Source organism: Orbicella franksi, chromosome 13 (genome assembly GCF_964199315.1).
Source record: "Orbicella franksi chromosome 13, jaOrbFran1.1, whole genome shotgun sequence".
NCBI lineage: Eukaryota > Metazoa > Cnidaria > Anthozoa > Scleractinia > Merulinidae > Orbicella > Orbicella franksi.
In genome coordinates, this window is record NC_138157.1 from 3997898 (window position 1) to 4023086 (window position 25189).

The 25189-nt window shown below is 38.3% G+C and overlaps 2 protein-coding genes across 2 annotated transcripts; one reads left to right on the plus strand and one right to left on the minus strand.

Moving 5' to 3' along the window:
* Nucleotides 1-3762: 3762 nt before the first annotated feature.
* LOC145465275 (microfibril-associated glycoprotein 4-like) lies at nt 3763-18059 on the plus strand. The gene is made up of 5 exons (XM_081449052.1): nt 3763-4245; nt 4677-4826; nt 9034-9156; nt 13027-13404; nt 16747-18059. Exons 1-5 carry the CDS (start codon nt 3930-3932, stop codon nt 16995-16997), a joined length of 1218 nt encoding a protein of 405 aa, XP_081305178.1. The 5' UTR covers nt 3763-3929; the 3' UTR covers nt 16998-18059.
* A 5136-nt stretch (nt 18060-23195) lies between these two features.
* On the minus strand, nt 23196-25189 carry LOC145465257 (melanopsin-like). The gene has a single exon (XM_081449036.1). It carries the CDS (start codon nt 24427-24429, stop codon nt 23380-23382), a length of 1050 nt encoding a protein of 349 aa, XP_081305162.1. The 5' UTR covers nt 24430-25189; the 3' UTR covers nt 23196-23379.

Below are 25189 nucleotides of genomic sequence, written 5' to 3' on the forward strand. Positions count from 1 at the left end.
CCGCAGTTTATTGTGCGATGCGTGTTCTGAGCTAGTTCTCTCCTGTATCGTAGAATGTGTGCCAAGAAATAGTCTGAAGCTGTCTTCCTAAAAGGTAAGGTTACAGCAGACCTATTTTAGACTGCAGACCTTATTTGGCTCACTGTGTAGCTAAAATAATGATTTAAAGCCGCCAAAAATTAATGTGCCGGAGGCTTTTTTGACATTTGAATAGGCCTTCTTAGGCGACGAAGATCGACAAATTATCTATTCGTTATTCATCTAGTTCAATATCGATTTTCCTAGTAGAGAATAGAAATCACACACTTTTGTAGTCCGTTAGCCCATCACCTGCTGATTGACATGGTGCAGATTGTAATTCAGTTCCGCAAACATTGTCAATTTTGTAGATGAAGGTTAGCGAGCGGTAATCAATAGATCAAATCTCTGATCAAATCTCGTTTATGTACTGTTCTAAGGTTTTAAAGCAACTTGAGTACGAAAGATCTTCTGAAAGACACCCACTTTTTAAAAACCTTTTTAATGAGGTGTGATAAGCGTGAAAAATTTTAGGAGCCGAAAACTCGGGCCTTGTTTTTGCGCGGATTCCCTTGGTTCGTAGATCTGATGGATTTTTACGAAACTTGGACCAAAATATTCCTCGATTATCAATGCGCCAAAATGTGTTGGAGGCTGTTTTTGATATTTCGAGCATTTTGACTCTTAAGCCTTCTCTAGTTCAATAACAGGACCGATACGAACATCGAAAAAATCTCACACGCTTTTGCAGTCCGTTATCTGTTGACTGACATGGTGCCGTTAGCTAACCATTTTCTGAACTAGTACTAATGACGACAACCGCTGCGGCAGCTTATTGCAAGATGCGTTCTCTGAACGGCTAGTCTCACCTGTATCCTCCTGTATCACGGATTATTTTCCTTAATTTTTTCTTTAAAAGGACTACACCACAACCCAAAGGGAAGAGGCTTTTGTAAGCTTAACACCTCGCTCCTTAAAGGGGAGGAATATTTGAACCTATTTAAAATAACTGCGTTAATTTACCACACAAAAAGCGAATACCGGTCTGACAACTAAATTGATCTGGCCTGCTCTGGATTATGATCAAAATGAAAGTTAGAGAAAATCGATTTCATATGAAACAGCTAAAAACTGCAAAACGAAGTCTGGAGAGGCCATCCTTTTAAGAAATATCGGGATGTCAAAAAGAATCAGAAGAAATACGACTGGCCTGAGCGACACAGAAAAAAATATCTGCTACAGTCAAAACTTGAGGGAAGAAATTATAGCAAAAAGTGTTACGTTGAGATCGGGAGCCCGATGGCAAAAACTACATTTTAGACAGGGAAAAGTCAGTCGCTTATAATTAAAGAAAAATGAATAGGACTTTACAGTCACAGATAAGGAAATCCTTCACCAATGCGAATTTGTCTTCAAGGATCTTTTTACTTTTTTCTGAAGGATATGAAACCAAAACAAAGACCCGAAAACAGATGTCTTTCTGTCGAAGTTTAACCAAACCTTCTCAGAGTGAAGCTAACCAGACCACCGCTAAAAGCTTTAAATTACGGATTCGAGATCGGCCAGCTGTCCGTATCTCAAACATGGGATAGAATAAAACTTATTCCCAAGAAGAGCAAAGAACTTTTAAAACTGGAGAGGGCTCACGTACTTAAACTCTGATTACAAGAAAGCCACAAAAGTGATTGCAATCTGCTTGAAGAGCCATCTGCACAAAGTAACAAACTATAACCAGACTGCCTCTCTAACCTAATTCTGGGACGGTTTATAGGATTGGACATATGTGCAATTGAAAGCTTTGTTAATTTCACCACTGTCATAAAAGTCCCCAGACTTCTACTTTTCCTTGACATTGAGAGAAGTTTTGACATATTGGAATGGCCTTTTCTACAAAAAAAAAAAAAATCACTTCCCTCTTTCGGATTTGGCCATTTCATTGTTTTCTATCTTTTTAACAATAAGGAAAGCTGTATCATGACAAACGATTGGACTAGCAACTTCTTTTCGGTCCAGAGGGGTGTCTGGTAAGGTTGCCCTCTCTCTCCTTACCGTCTCATTCTATTTCTGTCAGGCAAAAGTCTGGCAGCAATCCGAAGACATGAAAAAATAGAAGGTTTATTGGTCGAGGACATCGAGATTAAATGACCCGGCACACAACTATCATTCTCGATGGTTCAGAAAAGTCACTCTCTCAAGGTGAGGGTCTTGAGAACTTCGTGAAATTTCTAGTCAGGAGAAAAGGAGTAAGGTTATCCTTATAGAAGCTCGTAATTTCAACTAGCATAACGCATACAAGACCGCTAAAAAGACGGCATCAGTAGGACACTTAAACAAAACAAATCTAAAACTCCTCCTATCTCTTCTAGTTCTGTTGCAAATAAATTGAACTTTTCTGGAAACACCTCATTGCTTCTGGAGCATCGTAAGTTCTGGTTTTTTTTTTTTCTTCATAAACGACGACACCCTTAAGCCTGGTTTTCACTACGACATAAGCATAAGCATAAGCACAACAATAGTGAGAACGCCCACAACACAAACATAAGCACTCAGGCATGTACAGAAGGAATATTTGCCTCATTTTCGGTTCTATACCTCCTCGATACAGTAAAACAAGATAATGGACCTTCGCTTATGCTTGTGCTTCTCATCTAACAGCAGCGCGTTTTCTCTTGACAAAACCACAAGCACAAGCAAAGAACAACAAAAACTTTTGTTCTGCCTGTGCTTGTGCTTATGCTTGTGTTGTGCGCGTCCTCACTACCGTGTGCTTGTGCTCATGCTTTTGCTGCGGGCGTACTCGCTACGGTTATGCTTATGCTTATGCTTGTAGCTGTGTTTACTGTGTGTCGTGGTGAAAACCAAGCTTTTACCATCTTGTCGTCTTTGGCCTGAGGTCTGACACTTCAGGCTATCAGCTTTATTCTGTTTTACTTGCGAGATTTTGCATCTTGCTTTGCAGAAGCAATGAAAATGTTTCACTTTTTGAAACTTTTAAGCCTTTTCTTTTTTTTTTGTTTTTTTGATAAAACGACAAAAAATTGAACGTTTCTCTTGTTTATAACTTTTTTTGACACTTTCCTTCCTCTCAGACATTGCTTTTCTATAAATATGAATAATCTGTAGGTTGCGCGCGCAATGCATGATTTCCAAGGACAATGTCAAGTTCACAGACAGCGAAGTAAGCACATGGCTTGTCGAAAATAAACTGCATTCGGTGCGATAATGTGTTTGTCGTTATTTTCTTTAAAACAATGTATAATAAAACAATTATTAGATTCGGTTTTTGTGACATCCGAAATAGTCAAGGTCTCGGTTAGTGTTATCAGCAACAGCTTTCGGCTTTGGCTGATAACACTTACCTCGACCTTGATTATTGTGGATATCACAAAAGCTTCATCCAATAATTGTTTATAATTAGCAGTTAACTATCGGTATTTTAAGTAACTTGAGTAGTTTTATGTTCCTGCAAGTAACGTTATGTATTGAATTCTTAGCCGAGTACTGTATAGTTAGTAAGTAACCCACATTGTATTTAAGAAATGTAAGTATTGTTAGTCTTGTATTGTAAGTGGCACAAGGTGTAAGATTAATGTAAGTAATTATGGTTATTGCAATTTAAATCTAAAGTTTCGTTCGGTGGATAATTATTGTGTTTTTCCTCTCTCTCTCTCGTTTTGTGTTAGGCCATTCACTGGTCGAATTAGACTCATTAACATGGCTTGGATTAATCTACAGATACTAATCAACGTTAAGAGCTAAGGAATAGCTTCCGTCGTAGACTTATTCATTTTTTGGTCAAGATTACCAATTCAACGATGCCTTGAGTTTCGTGAATGTCTTTCCCAAAATTAGCTGTTTGATATTTGTTTGTGTTTATCTGTTCACAGTAACAAGATTGAAAGAGCTTAAAAATGCTGTGGAGTGTTCCATGTTTGTTAATTTTCCTCCTCTCGGGCTTCTTTATGGACTGCGGATCTGCTGGTGAGCAATGCAGAGAGGAACGGAGCATAAAAGGAATGGCTCTACAAGGATTCGTCTTTAAAAAATTCCTGGTTAAAGCTTTTCACGAGTGTGATATCAGCTGTGAAACAGAAATCAAGTGTCAAAGCTACAACTTCGTTGAAAGGGAAAAGTCGTGCGAACTGAATACCCGCACCAGGGAGGCAAGACCGAAAAATTTCCGTTCAGACCCGGCCCGGTCTTACATAAGACGCTTGATGGGAAGGGGTATGTACAAAAAGATTAGGGAGCCAAAGCAAAGACGTTTTCGAGAGACGGGCGTCATGCAAGAAGCTAAAGCGTTTTATCGACTTTTCGCTGAGGATTTCAAGTTCTAAATGCTTAAATGAGAGCTTTCAAACGTACATGGTGGAGAAAAAGAGCAACATATAGTTACGCCTGAAATTCCAATGGCATGCCGAAAGTTTAATGTTCGTGAACGATTTTAGCTTTGAAAGCTTTTTTCTTAGGTAAGAATATCTAGCTAGCACTCTGCCAAATGCTAGCTGGCCCTATTTGCAGCATTTTAACAAATTTCATCCCGTGAAGTTCACTGAATAAAGTTACTCATTTTCAGTTTTCATATCAGAAGCAGAATTACTTTGTTAACATAATAGAAACCACAGTATAATCGGTAAAATATATATTTTGGATCCAAGCTCCTCTAGGTTCCATTCCGGAGCTCCCAGCGCATTCGTGTCAGGAAATAAAGGCAAGCGAAGGAAAAGAAACCATTAGCAGCAAGTACTGGCTGGATCCAACTGCGAATGGAACGGCAGTTTTGGTTTATTGTGACATGAACTTACAAGGTAACTGACAATCATTTTCACGTCACTTCTGTGCTATTTTGGGGATAGCTTGGGTTTGGATGTTGTTGTCTGCATCTTTGTTTAATATAGAATTTAAAATGGCCGAACACAGTTTTTGATACTTGTGTTTCATTCACCTTTCTCAAAAACCCTAAATCCTTTAGTCATCGATCGAAAATGGCAAAACGCAAGTAAACGACACACACTTCAGTTTTCTGATAGTTAAGCTGACGTGTGTGCCCTTCGTGGCGACATAAATAAATGTAAATGGGCCTTTAAAATTGCTTTTATTTATTTGCAGAAAATCTAGACATTAGATTTTCTTCATCATTCGCATGCAACAAGCTCGTAACGATGCTCAAGAGTTGACACTACTTTAATAATAGTTTAACACCGGGATTTTTAATTACCCCTTGTTGAAGGATAACTGGAATATCTAGAATTTCCCCTGTTAAATTTCTTTTTTTTTTTACTACACAAGCGCTCTAACTGGTTTGTTTGGGTAACAAAGAAAATCTGGGAATTGCTGGGATCTTTGTATCGTTACGTTTTGTAACATACCTTTCTAATTAGGGTGGCTCAAAACTGTAATATTTCGGTGAGAAGCCTGGGCTCTAACACGCGCATCAGCGCGAGGCATCACGCGATCACCCGAGGGGTCGCGAGATACCGCGCGAGATTTAAAGTTTGCAAAACTCAAAACAAACGTGGCGGCACGAGGCCTACTGATCAGCGGACCGCCATCACACATGCGCAAGGGGCGATCTTGCAAAGTCGAAATTTTAATTTGTGCGTAGAACGCGCGCAAAAAATTCCTTATCGACGAAACTAATATTTTATAAATATTTTATATTTTAAAATTGTGGAGTGGAATCCCTCCAACTTGGAAATTTTTCCCTGTTTCTCCTTCTGTGGCTAATAAAAAGGTTTTTAGAAAAAAAAAAAACATGAGGTCACCGGCTTAGTTTTTAAGATACAGTGGAACCTCGATTTAACGAAGTGCCAAGGGACTGGGGAAATTTGTTCGTTATATCGAGGGTTCGTTAAATCGAAAACCTCGATTTAACGAATTTTCGGAAAAACAACCAAAATGTTCGTTATATCGAGGTTAGTTAATAATTAATTTTCATCGGTGTTACGTAGCACTACCCAGCATTTCTGGATCTGAACAATTACTAATAAGCACTCTTTCTTTAATGTCTATGTAGCTATGTACTGTACAGATATGTACATAGCTACGGCACTTAGAAATTGCACAGGCAAACAAAACTGCTTAAAACTACATATAAAAAAACATAAATACACATCTATATTGAGACGCTAATAAAAGATTACTTCCAATGGAGGTTTTTTTGTCATCAGTAAAAAATGCGTCCTCCGTTTAAGAAAAATGAACATGGTATTAAACAAAACGGTAACAATTTTAACACTGTTCTAGTCCAATTAGGACTCTTAATCAAAAAATTCTTTTAGTGAAGATTGTCTCTGTGGTTTTGTTGCCATTCGTAGGAATGTATCTTCCATAGAAGAAAGGGAGCGCAGAAATTCCTTTTCTTTTGCAATTGTCTTGTCGAATGACAAAATCAAATTGCGAAGCCCTGTCACAGCCTCGCTAGCTTCGACCAGACTAAGTGGTTTTGGCTCCACTATAGAGATGTCTGCGTCTGAATCTCCTTCATCTTCTTCTTCCTCATGACTCATCGATTCCACGTTTTGGACTGCCTTCAGGGCTTCCCGTATTACATCTCCCTCCGTCGGTTGGCTTTCGGTTACGACATTGTTATCAAGGGATACAAAGTGACTGAATGATATCTCTGCAAGAGAGGGAAAATGGTGGGTAATGTTTCCCCATAGACCGACACCAGTTTCATTGGTATCTTCATCTTCCTCGTCTGACTCAAAAGGATCGTGTGAGGGCTCCGCTACTTCACCTGGGAATCCTGCTTTTTTCCAGCAGTTTTTGATTGTCGTGGTGCTTACCTTGTCCCAGTCTTTGGCCATCATAAAGACAGCATCCTTGAGGTCGATTTCTTTGACAGGTTTATTGTCATCTAAACACTGTAACATCCGCCTGATCATTGTCTTGCGATAATTTACCTTAAGGTTCTGGATTACGCCTTGGTGTGCCGGTTGAAGCTTGCTTGTACAGTTAGGTGGAAAGAAGATGAGCTTTGTGTTTGTCAGGCCATTGACAATAACATGTGAAGTACAGTTATCTAAAAATAACAGAATATGGCGGTTTGCTACTCTCATTCGTCGGTCAATTTGACGGACCCATTTTTCAAACAAAACGCTGTCCATCCAGGCTTTTCTTTGAGACTCATAGGTCACGGGGAGCAAGTTCATGTTACCCTTCCTAAAACACCTGGGTCTGGCATATTTCCCTATCACAAGTAGGGGTAGCTTCTCTGTGCCATCCTGGTTGCAGGCCACAAGGACTGTCACGCGATCTTTACTTCTCTTACCACCGGTGCACTTTTCTCCTCTCAGGTTAAGCGTTTGAGTAGGGGTAGCTTTCCACAGAAATCCTGTTTCGTCAGCATTGAAACGATCCTTCATGCTATAGCTGCGGCAAATATCCGGGAGACGCTCGCTCCAATTTTCGACAATATCAGGATCTACGCTTTTCTCTTCACCACATACAGCTTGGCCTGTAATTCGCTGTCTTTCCTTGAATTTTTCTAGAAAGCCATTACTTGCCTTGAAGTTCTCATACCCTAACTGTTGTGCAAAATACAGGGTTTTTTCTTGCAGCAGCGTTCCACTAACTGGGATGTTCATACCTCGAACCTTCCGAAACCATTCAGACAGTGCTTTGTCAAGATCTGGAAAAGTCGCCTGCTTCATCTTCTTTCGTTTGTCTGTGAAGAATCCTCCTTCATAGGCACTAATAATCTCATCCTTTTTCTTCATAATGGTCGAGATTGTAGACTGAGACAAAGGAGGATCAAAACGCTTTGCAGCGACAGTGTTTTTCTCCCCATCCTTGATTGCTTTAACCAGTTTATATTTCTCTTCCAATGTCAGCACCCTTCTCTTCTTGGTCTCTTTTTTTTTTGGACTGCGACCGCGATGTGGAAGCACTAGGAACGGGAACTGTTACGCTTTCTTCTGCTGCACTCTCTAGGCTTGCCATAGGACAATATAAACTGCTTTCGATGAAAAGTGCCCGATTCAACAGAGATATAACGGCACAAAATACGGCGAGGTATTGCAGGACGTGCTACAATTTTTGGAATCTAACACCTTTTGATTGCTCAACAGGGTATCATGTCAACTTCCACAGGAAATTGAAGGTCTCTCGCTATTCACGGTGAAACTAGCGACAGGTAGCGAAACGGTGAAGCGACTTGTTGAGTTTTAAAACAGACAGCAATGAGCAACATAACATATTCTTTTCGATCTTGTATTCGAGGCTACCATGCGTATAAAGATATCTGGGATGCAGCTGTTGGTGAAGTTCTGGATTGTGAGGTAAGCCCTTAAAAGGAATCGTTTGTAGTTTTGACAGGTTATGAGCAAACTGAGTGATTTTACATCTATATTTTCTGCAGCACGAGCCTGAGGTATATTTTACGTTTGGGCGTCTGGATTGTGTTCGTTATAACGAGGATTTCGTTATATCGAGGTTCGTTATATCGAGGTTTTGCTTCATACATTTTACTGTAATTTTGGCCGGGCTGAAGAAAATCGTTCGTTATATCGAGGACTTCGTTAAATAGAGGTTCGTTAAATCGAGGTTCCACTGTACATGCAACTGATGGTAAAAAGTGGGTCAAGTTTTTGCTATGCAACAGAACATTACAACCTTATTTATGACTTCAACACAATGAAAGGTACAGTGGAGAGATACCTTAAAAAGTAACACAGCCATTCAAACAGTTCAGTTCCAAACCTAAAAAATCGCGTCTAGTTCTATAAATCTCAAAAAAAAAAAAGAAAAGAAAACTGTTTTGAGCCACCTTAAAGGCTAAAACCATCGATACACTGTGTTCAATTATAATGAAAAATAGCTCAGATAACGTGGGCATTGAGCAGATAAAATGATCTCTGTATCAACACCAGGTTGTTTATTCTGGTAACCCTTCCGCGCACTAAAACTTTGTTGAGCCACCTTAAGTCCTGCACTTCTCTCAGAGTATACAACATTTTCATTAACTTTATACCAAAAGTTAAAAAAGTTCTTTTTTAATCGTTTGCAATGTAGATGTTGATGAATGTATCACCGGCAACCATGACTGTGACGTGAATGCAAACTGCACCAACACTGTTGGCGGACATAACTGTTCTTGTAAAGAAGGATTTGCCGGAGATGGTCGTTCGTGTTTAGGTAAATTGATTTTATACTTCAATTTTTTAAGGTTAGAACTTATAATTGGGGTTCCCCGATTAATGTCAACTTTGAAACGTATCAAATTATCATTTTCTATCGTAGATATCGATGAATGCATCACTGGAAACCATGAATGTGACGTGAATGCAAACTGCACCAACACTGTTGGCGGACATAACTGTACTTGTAAGGAAGGATTTGCTGGAGATGGTCGCTCGTGTTCAGGTAAATTGACTTTACTTCAACGTGTTAAAGGCAGAACTGATAACTGGAGTTCCACGATCTACGTCAACTTTTAAACGTAACATACAGAAAGTATCATTTCTGTTGTAGATACCGATGAATGTAACAAAGGAAGCCATAGCTGTGACGTAAATGCAAACTGCACCGACACTGTCGGCGGACATAACTGTATTTGTAAGGAAGGATTTGCAGGAGATGGTCGCTCGTGCTCAGTATTTTCGTTTAAGCCCAAACAAGCTGCGATAAATGAAAACCATCTGCTACATCTTTTGTAGAGTATCTCACTGACCCTACTTTGGAGGTAGCTCGGCGTACTGGATTAATTCAAAAGATACACCAGTCGTGATTTCTCGGACAAAAGAAAAATTGACCGCCACGATAACAAAAACTCCCTGACTCAGTCCAACTACACTGTACTATTACAATATATGTTCAAAGCAAAGAACGCAGGGAATATAACTGGACAATCTTCAAGACAAAAAAAATAATTATACAATCATTCATGAAAGCACAGGTATATTTAGAACATTTGAAACAATTAAAATCTCCTTCTTTTAAACACCACTAAATGTAATAGGCTTTTTGCATAAGGTGGTCACTGACATGCTTTTCAAGAACACCCTGATTTAGTCGTCGGTAGTGCATATTGTTATCAGAAATATGAAGAAAATTTGCAAATAAGCGTGCACGCAAATTTTCTGGGTAAAATCCTTTAAGACGGAATTTTTATAGACGTCAGAAGGATTTGTATGGGAAAAAGACGCTTCGTCCTCCAGTCACGCCTCAGTGGTTTTCTAAACAAATCCTTGTAATTTTTGCTAACCCAAACTGCCATTAAATTTCTGCTTTACAGTTTAAGAGCCTGGAATTTTCAATTCGTCCTAATATTTTACCCTCTTTCTATTTCCAATTGTTATACGCCAGGAGCTTCATTTTGTAGTGATTAATAACGGAAATGGTTTCTGGAGGGCAAAGCTTCCTTGCTCCCATAGAAAAACGTCTATTATTTGCGATATTCAAATCGTCATTAAATCTCCACCTTACATGGCATTGGACTAAAATTTTGTCTTCCGGCTATTCAAAACATGCTCTTTGCAGTTCTGAAATTCATTTAGCTTTAAAAAAATTTAGAACTATAAGTCACCCGACCAACTGTTGCGAAAAGCCTTTTGGCTCGTGTTAGTATTGTTACCTGTGTTCCTGTTAACATACAGATGAGAGCTCCAGCGGCCTCTAATTCCGATGTAAAATAGCCTAGGGGGAAAAACCAAGGGATTTAAGCCTATCGGAGTACGAGAAAAACATTATTCACTGGTATACTTTACACTATCATTCGGACTAGCCACCCAGGAACAAACTGGGCGCCATATTAATTAAGGTGTCTCGATACAGTCCTTTCTGGACCACACAAAGCTTCTTCAATCAGTTTCTATCGGTGTTTCCTTAATCGTATTTCTTAAGGCAATTGATATTTCCATGAAACGATAAACAAACAAACTGAAAATCCATAAAGCGTGGATTTGCTCGAACCAGCCTGTCGGCTCGTGTTTCCATAGCCTCGAATGCAGACGTATTTCCGGCTGTCACTTGGTTCTGCCGAAAAATAACGTCTGCGAACCCGAGCCAGGAAACGATTTCTGTGACGTAATGACTTTTGTTTCTCCTTGGCCAATCAGATTCCATGATAGAATGAAACTCGAGCGCTCCTCGCAGCGAATACCTCGCGCAGTAGTTCTGGGGTTATTTGAGCTAAACTGTGATTGGCTTAGAATTCCTACGTCACAGAAATCGTTTTCTGGCTCGTGTTCGCAGACGTTATTTTTCGGCGGAACCAAGTGATAGCCGGAAATACGTCTACGTTCGCAGGCTAGTGTTTCCACAACATTTCTCATTCTCTCAAACTTCCAATCGTGTTTCAATTTAACAATTAGATTATGAGCTCAAGAGTTCTATCAGGTGAGAGTCGCCGAGGGCGCAGCCCGAATCAACTATAACTAGAACTATAACTTATTCTTAGTATAATTCTACTAGCCGTTCAAAACTTTATCTAAATCCTCTTCACCGATGCTTCGAAAACGCTTAGAAGCGACCACCAGTTTATTAGCAAGGACACACTGCTAGGCTACGCACTCTCTGCAACAGAATAGATAGTGAGTAGCGTAGCCTCGATAGAAAACGCGGTTTTCTATTTCTTAAATACCAATGCTTTATACTATGGTGTACGGCAGGAAGAATATACAAGAATAAAAAGAAAATTCTGCATGTCTGATCTCGAGAAAATTATAATAGTAAACGAGAGAACAGTGGAACACTTTGTCTTGATGAAATTACTTCAAATAACACCAAAAAGTATATCGAAGATGTTTTCAAGCCAAGAAATGTTTGTTTAACAACAACAACAACAACAACTACTACTACTACTACTACTACTACTACTACTACTTTATTATGACTCGCACATTTACAATGTTACAAAAATATATTCACATTAAGTTAAAAAAGCTTGACAATAGCAACAGCGCGAGCCCGCAGGTAGCCTGGGCTAACCTAGGCGGGCCACATCTATATTTATATTACACCATTTATGCATAAATAAGATTTTTATGCAACTACTTATAGCAACTACCTACTTGTTCTTCACGATCCGCTGAGAACGGGACTTTTTGTTACGATCACTCCAACTCTAATATTTGTTTAGCATGTTGAGCATTTCTTCAAATTTTAGAAAACGGCTCGAAGCATAGTTTTGAAACGTTGACCACTCATGCTTGATAATGCAGATAATTTTATCCCAAAGTTTGATTATCATTGATTCACTGGAACCCTTTATGATAAGGAAAGGGGTGGTGTATTGCTTTACAAATTCACGGATATAAAAGTATGCTAAATTCTGCTTGTCATTGTGTATTGCACCCCACCGTGATGCAAAATGCAGAAAAAAGTTATAAATAAGACTTTGGAATAAAACAGTGTGTATCAGTCACGCACGCATTACTAACACTTCAGAAAAAATCTATCGAGCTGATTTTTGAAAAAGAAGTCAAAATAAAAAAAAAAATCCCGAAAATAATGGTAGGAGAGATCTAAAGAAAAAGTGTCGCTCTTGAGATCGCAAAAACTGAAGAAAGCGAGCAAAACTTTCTTGCTTTCAACAAAAACTTAGCATTTTGCCGTTTATATTTAACTTAATGTCATCAAAATAGTGTTCAACTGTCACTTCATTTACTATCATGATGCAAAAAGTGTTACCGCTTAAAATGTCTTTGCAATACATTTGAGCCAGTAAACATATATTTTTTTTATTCTTGTATGTTCTACTTCTGCAATACACCATAGTCTATAGCATAGGCATTAGCTTTTTCATATCATATCTTGTTCGACCAAAAAAACCATGTTTCACCGATTTTCAATTTTTCATATACCGTTTCCATCGATTATCTTTAAAAAATACCAAATTTCAATCTATTTCTAATCACTGGTGAAATTTTCAAATTGATCAGATAAAGAGACTATGAAAAAGCTATTTGAAAATGCTTGGTATGGTCCAGAAACAAACTGTATCGAGACATCTTTAACTTTCAGCATGGTTTTCAGACGAGATTGTTTAATTCCCTTTTCATTTAGCTTACAACTGCGCTGAAATTCACAAATCTGGTGAAAGAAAAGACGGTGTGTACACCATTAAACCTGATAATCTTCCTGCCTTTGATGTGTTTTGTGACCAAACAACAGCCGGTGGGGGATGCACAGTGTTCCAGAAGAGACTGGACGGTTCTGTCGATTTTTACCTTTACTGGAGCGATTACAAAGTTGGTTTCGGTGATCTGAATGATGAATTTTGGCTCGGACTGGACAAAATTCACCGCCTGACATCAGATAATAACAGCATGCTACGTGTAGACTTGGAAGACTTTGAAGGCAACACTGCTTATTCCGAGTATAACAAGTTTGGTGTCAAGAATGAGAATGACCTGTACAGGCTGAACCTCGGCTCGTACTCAGGTATGAAGATTTTTGTTATTTTGTCTTGCGCTGTAAAAAAAAAAAAACTGCACTTCAGACTGTTAAACAGGCACTGAAAAACTTTATCATGCAGCTTGATGTGGGAGGCGCGGTGGCCTCATGGTTAGCGCGCACGTCTCCGGATCGAGCGGTCTGGGTTCTAGCCCTGGCCGGGTACATCGCGTTGTGTTCCTGGGTAAGGAAATTTACTCTCACAGTGCCTCTCTCCGCCCATGTGTATAAATGATTACCGGCGAACTTAATGCTGGTGGTAACCCTGCGATGGACTAGCATCCTATCCAAAGGGGAGAAGAAATACTCCTAGTCGCTTCATGCCGCAGAAACCGGGGTAAGCTCCGGTCTGATTGGCCACTTGGCTCGTACGCAAACTTTTGATACTTGATTGTTTCAGCGTGTGACTTATTGTCCTTATGTTCTTCGAGTGGAAGAAAAGAGATTTGACAAGTATAGGTTTCATTTGAGCTGCAGATGAATTAAAAACGAACATAAACGGGAAAAAATATGTATTTGAATAGTACGACTAACTAGTACGCATTTGATAATGACAGCAAGATGAAGCCAAAACGTCATCTACTAGCGCTGGCGTTTATATTTCTTTTAAAATGTTTCTCTTATCTTCTTTAAAGATTATTTCCAGTCCGTACTGCGCACTCTCGAGAGTTTGTTTACGTTTTTTGTTTTGTTTAATGTAAGACAACATGAAATGAGAACAGTTCGCAACTACTTACATGAAATAAATTCAAAGTTTCATGTCAACCACCATTATGGACCCGAAGCTTTATGTTTCGTTCTTTCTCGTATCACTTGATGAAACAACTGTAAAAATCAATGAAGCTTTTGGAAAAAGAATTTGAAAGGCTTCAAAGATAAGGTATCTGGTTCGTAGCGTATAACATCGATTCGCATTCCATCGAGTGAGAGTTTTAATGTTTATAAACATTACGGTTCCCAGACTGCGCAGTACGGACGGGAAATCATCCTTAGTCAAAAGAAAAACTGGCAAGAAAATTGGGGAACGAAAGTACCATTGGCTAACAATGCCCTTACTTTGTGAAATTCCCAGAACAGACCATTTAAAACAACTTTTTGGAACAGTTTATGTAAGTTATAATAAGTATAGTTTCTAGAGGTGAACTCAAGAGTTGGATATAATGATTAATTTTTATCGAAACGCTTGGATTACGGCGTGTTATCAAATGACCCGTACGGCGTCCTATGTTATTTCTTTGAAAAACCATGACAATAAAAGATCCCGTATGTGGGCAGCACGAGTCGAAGTCAGGCAGGGCCGGGAAAAACGCGTATGTCCCTACTAAAAACGTGATGTTTGTCTATGCGAGTTAAAAAAAAACAAAACAAAACAAAACAAAACAATAGCCTCCATTTGGCGCGAAAATATGCTCGGATATTTGTTCGAGGACATTATCTGTTCCGAGAAGCGGACAGTTTTCCGAGAGCGTAGCTCGAGGAAAACTGCGAGCTTCGAGTAACAGATAATGTCCAAGGACAAATATCCGAGCATATTTTCGCCCCAAATGGAGGCTATTGTGTTTATTATTTTTCAAATCTTTTTCGCAACGCGCGCAATTTGGAAAATTGGGGAATATTCTTGGATATTCCCAGTTTCAGCTGGGGAATATTCGGTCACGTGACGCGTTTAGACCAATCGCACGCCAGCGAAAATATTTGATGGATCGGGTACTTGTACGCGGACATTATCTGTCGGAGAAGCGATGCGAGCTTTGAGGAACAGGTAATGTCGAAGGAAGCTATGGTGTTTAATAACCTTCAAATACATGTATTTTCGCTAAAACGCGGGATGTTTTTAAAATTGGGGGAAAACACTCGGATATTCCCATATTTGAGATGGGGGCATATTTAGTCAAGTACGCGTTTAGGCCAATCGCGCGAATGCGAAAATATTTGATGGATTATAAAGACAGAAAAATTTTGTTGCCGCAAAATTTTGTTTTCTTCCAAATGAGTTAAAATGAACATTTTGACAGCGAATTTTGCTATCCTAGCGAACTGTCCGATGCAGCACTTCAGTTACCAGCTTACTTCTAAAGCACAGAACGAAAGTCAACACTCTTAACAAATGAAGATTTTAGCAACTTTACCAGAAGTCAACAACGAGAAAACATCATCAAGATACCACCTTATTCCGATGAACTGTCCGATAACGAACTTTTGGAACAAGTAAACGGTCTTGAGATTCAACTTCTGTCAGACCAAAGCAGCAAAGAATTCATCGCGGATGAAAAGCAAGAAAACACCGTGGAGAAAACAAATTAGTACGATGTGAACTTGTTCTTGAAGCTTCTGAAAGAAGTGCTCTTTGAATAGACAGAACTGAGAACCAACAAAAGTTAATTACCGGACAGATCCTCCTGATACTAAAAGTTGCTTGTTCCTATGTAACGTTAGCTACAAGGCCAGCAAAGCCAGCAAACCCAGACACTGTTTGCGGGAGCCAACATCGGTGGAATATTCAGTCGCTGATTCTCCCGTGTTCAAAAGGATCCGAGAGGTCGACACTATACGAGTACAAATATTGGACATTCAGATCAAGAAGATTTGTGAGGCGTAAAGCGAACTTTTGTCACTCGCTAAACGTTTTGTTGGTTTTGACATATTTTTGACAGCTTTGTGTTGCCTTTTTAGCCAACAGCTAACAGCTGCAGCAATTGTATCAGCTTTATGACTATTGACTTTATGACTTTTCCGCCTTAACGTCTTCATCAATTCACATATTTACAACCCGTTGAGGACGGCTGCTGAATAAATTGTTCGCCATGTCTCTCCATGCCACTTTTCTTTTGTCTATTTCACTGCCGCCTAAATCGTTGTCATAGCATCTTATTCGGTATGCAAACTACAAATAAACAACTGTCTATGATTTTATGTTTGATTTGTTATTTTGTATTTCTTATTATTCAGCTCTGGAAATTGCATTGAAACGATTATTTGCCTGTGAACAGGCTCTCGGCGAGCGCAAAAAACTTTCGACCGCGACACGCTCCGCTCGCCCTAGACTGCTCTGGGCTTGCTCCTTTCGTCGCTTTCCTGTTTCGCCCTATAACCCAATCGAGTGAATGTTTACCTCAATGTCGTCTCGGTAAATAGTCACTAATGTTCACTTCGCCTGTGGCGAATAATTGTTACGTTTTATCATCTTCTGCTTTCTCACAGCATCTTAGATTGACTTTTTTTTTTACCAGATACGACATGACCTAAATTATAAAGTGCCTTGTTTTAAGGCTGGAAGCCTCTCGCTACTCCATATGACCAGCTGCTCATTTTTTTACTTTTATATCTCAGGAACGGCTGGTGACTCTCTCTCTAGTCATCACGGTCAACAATTTTCTACTCGAGATAAAAACAAGTTTGGATGTGCTGGGGGATTTCACGGAGCTTGGTGGTACCATAACTGTCATCATTCCAACCTGAATGGCATTTATCGTCACACAAATCCCTCTCCCCATGCTGATGGTGTGAATTGGGTACACTGGAGGGGATATGACTACTCCCTGAAGAGGACCGAGATGAAAATAAGACCACTGGATTTCTGATTAAATTAATTTTCATTCGTGTGATAAATGAAACATGCTAAATTTGTAGCCCGGTGAATAAATGATAAATTAAAGAGGAAATGTTGCCACGAGAATGAGAAAAAATCTGAGTCCCCGACAGGATTCACACATGATGCTTTCGACGTTGCTGATCGTAGCAAGTAAATTACACTTTCAATCGATCGAGGGCTTATGACGTGTTTATATTTCGCGCCAAACTTTGCCACGGCAATTTTGTAATTTCGAACCTGAATTTTTGAAGGTGAAATTAGAAATTAACGCTGAAATTTCGTGCGAAAATGAAGGAGTAATTTGTCACCCATGACATTACATTGTTAATTTATTCTTACACAGTAACTGAAGCTCTATTTAATATTGTGCACTACAAGGAAAATACTAATAAACTATTGTAAACAAAACAGTCGTAAAGTTGTAATCGCTCGCATCTCTTTTCGTGCCCCATGATTTCTTTTACTACTGGGAAAGAAAACACAATGACCAAGTCTCCCTCATAGACACCCTAGTCGACACTAGAAGCTAAATACATAAATACATAACAGTAGCGATAAGCATTGCAATTCCCATGATCATCACCACCTCATCATCATCATCATCATCAATATCATCATCAACATCATCATCAACATCATCATCAACATCATCATCATCATCATCAACATCATCATCAACATCATCATCAACATCATCATCAACATCATCATCATCATCAACATCATCATCAACATCATCATCACCATAATCATCATCAACATCATCATCATCATCATCATCACCATAATCATCATCAACATCATCAACATCATCATCATCACCATAATCATCATCAACATCATCATCATCATCATCATCACCATAATCATCATCAACATCATCAACATCATCATCATCACCATAATCATCATCAACATCATCATCATCATCATCATCACCATAATCATCATCAACATCATCAACATCATCATCATCACCATAATCATCATCAACATCATCATCATCATCATCTCATCATCATCGTCGTCGTCGTCTTCGTCGTCGTCATCATCAACATCATCATCAATAGATTTTTAACTTTCATTTGTTAAAAAGAGTAAACACAGCTTTTGGACAACTGCTCATTCTCAGTTTTAAGACTTAGACTAATTCTAAATCTGACCAATCCAGAAAGTCTGAGCATCATTTCACAAAGCGTTTAGCATTTGCCCTGAGGAGGGCACTATAAATCACTCGGATTGTTAAAAGATCTTAATATCTCTATCCCATTCTTACCATGGGCTATTAACAGTGGAAGCAGCTCTTGAACATTCTAAAAATCATGTAACGAGAGTATTAATTTCTAATGTCATACGCCGTGTTCTTATATGCCACGAGTTCTGGTAGAGTTTCATCTTGTTGCCGCGGCGTTATGGGTTTTCGTTTAAAGCAGGAACGGATTTTGCCAAACGCAAAAGGACACCGATTAGTTAAAGTCTGACGAAAATTGGTGCTAAAAGCAAATTAAATTACAGAATTGGATGTTGTGCTGAGCAAAGGAATCAGAGATTTATTATACGAGTTAAAATGTTTACAAAAAATGCTGCCGTTACGGACTGAAAAAAAGAACATCACAAACTCCAGTAGTGGACAGACCAGTAATTTGAACTCTTTCCTAGATTTCACTTATTTCTCTAGAATATTTCCGAAAAATATAGTCGTATAAAATAGAGTCTTAAAAATCGAATTTTTGATCCTGACCCCGGATTCTCCATATTTACAGGCACTAGCTCGAAAAACTATAGCTCTTTGACATTCAGAAACATGACTCACAAAGCAAACTCACCAACGGAATATTAAGCGTATGTTACGAATTTATAAACAAATATATTTCGGTGGCAAGAGAAGAACTTAGACTGTTGTGATATTGGAAGAAGGTCATTTTGTGCAAACGTTACAGAATGACAACTTAGATGTCTGCAAAGAAATTAATTTGTTCTGAGTAAGAACGAGTAAATGGTCTACGCATGATTTCTTTTTAAAACCATTACATTATTCAATATTTTCTATACTACTACACTGGAAAGGTTGATGATCTCATCGGTTAGACAGTAATATCAAAAATGAGTGAAAGAAAACTTCTATAGAACGTGCAAATATTTACTTACTAAATATTTATTTACTTACTAATTATCCGAGAAGTAAAATCTTTTGGCAGAATATTAATCATTTTCTTTAACTATTTGCCCAATTAATTTCAGTTGCTACAGTGTAGCTAATGAGAATAGAACTTTGAGGTAAAACTGTCTGTCTTACTCACCTCTTTAAATTTTAGTTCAAGGGCTATGGGTTTTTATGCCTGCAAAATTATTCCCTTCTCGTTGTAATATTTATTCAGCCAATGGAATAAGTTTTATTTATGGCGCATGCAAACACAAAATAGCGGGATGAACTTTGCTTAGAAGCTTGAGGCCGTACGAAACGAAATAAGAATAAGTATTGCCCAAATTTTTTACAGAATGACAACTTAGATGTCTGCAAAGAAATTAATTTGTTCTGAGTAAGAACCAGTAAACGGTCTACGCATGATTTCTTTTTAAACACTATTGCATGATCTTAGCGTGTTCTAGTCTACAATTTCGTTGCAGATTAATTACTGACTAATTGCGAGCGAAAACTTGAAAGATATTGTTAGTCTCAATAACTTGAAAAAATATTTTAAAAAAACTAGTGTTTTCAAATTACATAACAACGGCATAGAAATCATCAACTTGAAGTTGTAAACAAATTATTATGATCAATCTTTGGCTTGTGAAAATTGGAAACAAAGACTTAATAGTAGGCTTTCAAAAGACTTGGGATACTGACAAGGTAAAGTTTTCACTCTACTTAATAAATAATCAAAGGAGTTATATATAAATTATGGAGCTCAAACAATTCTAGCACTTTCTTTCAATAAGTTATACTTGAAAGCTTCTTTCCGGCTAAGTTTTCAATGTGAACTATACACGTTGCCATAATTTTCGTGACACAATAAATTACCATGGCAATAATATCACCTGCTAAAAACACCCTTAATTTCAGCTTTAAGAGCCAACGCTACCAACAGTCAGACATTAAGTGGCAACATTAACAGCCGAAAAATAAATTAAAACTAAATTTCGGAAAAACAGTTATCGTCAACTATCATGAAGAATTTTGAGCAAGATCAAAGTAAATGATAGTTGATGAAAGTTGGCGATGGTCAAACGGAAGCGCGTGCTGCAACCATCATCAACTACATGTATCATGGACTATTATGGGCCGTTTGAATCAAGCTTAAATCAATATTTCGAACCACAGATGGAGGATTTGCATTATAGTGCATGTACTAATTGACGCCTCACGGTATTCATTGGTAAGAATAATCATTAGCACTAGGTTTTTGCCATCTTTCTCCGATCAATCCTCATGTAATTTATTTTTTCTTGGCTATGTACTAGCGCTTACTTTCCTTGGTGAACCCCGGTCGTCTGGATGCGAATGAATGATTCCCGCGTTGCCGATGTACCTCAGTACGTCCCTACCAACTGAGTTATGAAACGGCTTTGGAATCGATAGTCAGATCGACTGCAATTGATAGAATGACAAACGAGATACGTGAATATACACGTATATATTGAACTACACACAGAGCATGTAAAAAACGGAGGCACGCAAGAAAAGTAAAGGAATGGACTGCTTGCTGTTGAGTTTGGAGATGTCAACAACAAGCCGATACTGTAACTCAAATGGCCTACAAGTACATGTACAGTGGAATCCCGCCTTACGGTCACCTCGTTAACACGGTCACCTCGTTATTACGGCCACTTTATTTTTTCCTGGCGAAACGCCCATACATTTTCTTAGTAGAAAACCCCATTAATACGGCCGACCGCCACATACTGAAATCCCAACCTGTATAATCCTTTATAATTTTCCTCCGTTTATGCGGCCACTCAAACCAGTTATGTTCATCTTTCCATTATGAATATTTCATACACTGTTTCCAATTTCCATTTTTTCAAATTCTATCTGCATTCCGGAAGCTTATTAGAGAACAGCTGTTTAAAAGTGCAGTTGTGATATATATGTTAAGACGTCACTCAATTTAGACCAGTCGTGAGGTGTGACCCTATCCCGTTAATTCGGCCTATCCGTCAATAGGGCCAAATTCTCATGGCTCGTTGGTGACCGTGATAACGGAGTTCCACTGTAAGTCTTTTAGGATGTAACAAAGAGGCCGGTTTCCCCGAATTAACGTCATTTCTTTGAGGAATACATGAGGGTGCATCGATCCTTTGCTCCCATACCTGTTCTTTTCGTGTCATGGACATTGTCCTTCACGCAATAACAACTCACTATAACAACCGTTTACTATGAAGAGACATACCACAGGGCAATAGAAACAAGTTAGGAACGAAACATTTTCAGTATTATATTACGTGAAGCTCTCAAGTTTATTAAACTGTACACAAGACTTAACCAATTTGTCACCATGAATAGGAATTCGTTGAATGAATAAGTATCTATAGCTGGTTTTCATATGACGTCACTAAAATTCAAACTATAAAACTATTGATCTTCCTGAGATTTTACTTTAATGATGTATAACAGCAGCTGAAAACTAATATTCATACAAATTTTCGCTCCGAATGGGTTCTTGGCTTTGTGATACACTACGCTTGAATTTGTAAGCTTTTGCGTGACGCCGCATTTACAAGACGGTCTAGACAGCTGTCATGATGGTTAAAAAAGTGACCTATTTCGAGGAATTTGGCTATCTGAACAGTTTATGTCTTAGAAAAAGTATTATTTTAATGTTTTAGAGTTCCTCGAAGGATAAATTCACGCTTTTGTAGCAAAACTGACAGATGTTTCTGTTGGTTTCCGGCCGCCCTGTTGGTGCCCATACGGATGGGCACCAGCACGGCGTCTCCATACAAATCTCTATAAATTTGGGTAAAACATTTCTCCGCATATCTTGCGTAAGAAAAATTGCTGTGACCAGAATCTTGGCGAGAGTCTGCATATCTACCTTCTTTCACTTCCCAGATTCTGGACTTTATCTATTGAACGGTTTTCATTTTTATTTTGATCTATTTTGAATTGCGTGACACTGAAAACCAGCAATACTCTATTTAGAGTATATACGAGTGGTGTACATTCGCTTCATGATATCAACATTTGTATTTTTTAGTGAATGAACACTTAAAGACCAATGTGATATCTCTATCTCTAACACAAACCTAAATGTCTTTAGGAGCACACTCCCTCTATGAAAGTCAAACGTACCGAGAAAAGTGCCCAAATGTTCTTCTATTAGCTTTTATTTGTCTACTTTAGAGTAACCTTAGATATGAAATAATATAAATACATTAATATCACTCGATTAGCATCAATTGCTAATGTCACAGAAAATAATTTTCGCCAATGAGTGCTTTGTCTTGTTTTCGTTGTCTACAGCTTTTAATTTTCGAAGCAATGTATCATGCGGGGCTGTCTGACTTCTGAAAAAAAAAGTAGCTTAAATGCAGTAAAACGTTCAAAATAAGCAACTAAGGAAGTTTCTAACGTGTTACCCGCTTGTAGTAAGGGTGCCCCCTCCCTAGGTAATTTTAAAAGTCTGATAATTAAGCATTTTTATTTGTAATTTTTATCCTTTGGAAATTTATAAACATTTTATCATATTTGTACATTTTAGCCTTTTAAGTGTTTTTTAAAGTTTTTATTATTTCTACTCTAATTTTAAATTTCTAAATTGCACTTAATTTTTTAGATCTTATAGATTGTACATATCTTTATTCCCCAGGGCCCCTATGGATACCAGCCTCGTTGCTGAATGGGCTACCCTGGTTAAATAAACTTACTTACCTACTTACTTTACTTACTTACTTTCTCCATTGTTTACCTCATACTTTATGATACGCAGGGTATTACGTAGGGTACAAATATTTTATATTAAATTACGTAGGGTACTTATATTACGTATATTACTTCGGTTACAAATATTTTATACTAGCGATGTGACTGTTTTTGGGTTAATGCAATTAGATGCATCCCTATATAGCCGGTGAAGAACCTTCAAATTTTGCTTCACTAAGTATACGTCTACAATTATTCAGTCTGTAATTTATTACGTTCATGCCACGTTAGCATACGGGCAGCAAATAAACATGCTGAGTCATCAAAGGCCGAGCATTTGTTCAAAGTCTTTTACGCCAGCGAAATAATCATCAACTGTAAGCTGTGCTTCTTAGACTAACAACAAACTCACAATGAGAAACTGTTTATGCAGTTAGTAGTTATAAACGATGTTTAAGTATACCACCCTAGATCTTGTTTAAATGCATGGGTAGACCTTTCATCCTTATCAAGGCGTTTTCTTACATGTTACTAGTTCTGGCAACGACTCATCTCTCCGGCGCTGTACTGTGTCTCCCGTTTTGAAGCATGAAGTGACCTTACCAAACAAAAACGAACAGTGGTTTGCCAGAGCTTTTCGAAAGTTTGAGCTAAATGAAAATAGAATTACTGGATTAGTCACTGCGCTAAGAAGCGGAGCCACAAAATATGCGAAACCTAACGTCCACTTGCATTGATCTTTTACAAATAGTCCAGGATATGTGATTTTAAGAACTAAATAAATCAAAAACAGAGAAAACCAAACGAATAACATAACAGCAATCGATTTAAATATCTTCATGATGTTTTGGTTCTGCTTATTTCTGCTCTGTTGGGCATTAGTGCTTCTTAAATTGCGTCCTGGATCTACATGCAGCCTCTGCCTCAATGCACCCATGATGCGGGAATAAAGGACGATGATTGCAATCAGTGGTAAGACTTCGAAAAATACCAGGCCCGTTATATAGTATATCATAAGCGCAAAGCTGTTCCACGCAAAGATGCAAGCTGTTTCCTGATCCACTTCTTCAACTTTGAAATATTGAAACATGGGGATGCAATAAGTCATGGATATCAACCACGTTGAGATCAGTAAGGCAATCCTAATTTTTCGTGTAATCAAAGTCGCTTTCAAGGGAAATACAATACCAATGAATCTGTCGACAGCGATCAGTACCAGGCTTAGAATGGATACAATAGAGGATACCATTCTAAAATACACTCCCACTTTGCACCCAATAGTTGCTAGAGAACCTTGGAGTAGACTCCCACTGGTCGTAATGATCTCGTCGGTGAGGTAAAGTGGGAAGGTTGCAAGGCTTGACAAAAAATCTGAAACCGCCACGTTAACATAGTAGTAATTGGTGCTTGTTCTAAGACTTGGAGTCTTGCACACTATGATTATCACAAGAGTGTTTCCAATAAGAGCCGCCATGCCTATTATAGCCATGGTTGTTGTGAAGAATATGGAAACAGCGTGTCGGCATGAGGCTTCACTGGTGTGAGTGGAGTTGCTCATAGTGACGTTTTGCTCTCGGCTTCTAAAATGAAATAAATAGAATCCTCAGGTGAGTAAATGCAATTTGCAGAAACTCTTTACCTTTTGATAAACGAAATGCATATCCAAACTATCAGAATAGTGTCACTGAAATTCACGAAAAACTCCTTGAAGATAAAAGAAGCTTCGTGCAATCAATAATCTTGCGTGCTTTCAGATACTCTTTACTACATGTGTGTGAATCAACATTTGAATGTAGAATATAGAGAATTTGACATCCGATTTGCTTTGAACAACCCAACGCATTCTTGCGTCAAACTACCCCACCGTGCGTAACGCATACGTAAATAAAAATTTTATTCCGGCAAATTACTAGTTAGTGTTTGCAACATGTTACAATCTACAGAAATCTTCGGAATTCGGCCGGTGATCTTCTGAAGTTTTGTAATTAAATTCATACACCTTTGGAAATCAGCTTGAGGTGAACAACAGTTACACCGTATTCGAAATATTTCGAACGGGAACTGGCAATTGCTTTCGGGAAAAATCGTCTTCGTAATCTGCGATCTTGTTGGGAGAAGTTGTTCTCTTGTGACAGATTTCTCTACTCCTGAAAGCCCTGTTCCTTTAATTATGTGTGCTTAAAATTTTTAACATCGCATACACTTACTTCAGTTTTACGACTTTAAAACTATATCTTCTTAGTATGCACAAACATGATTCAAAAAACGAAACAAATATTTTACATATTTAATTTTAATTTCATGGTCGATAGATAAGA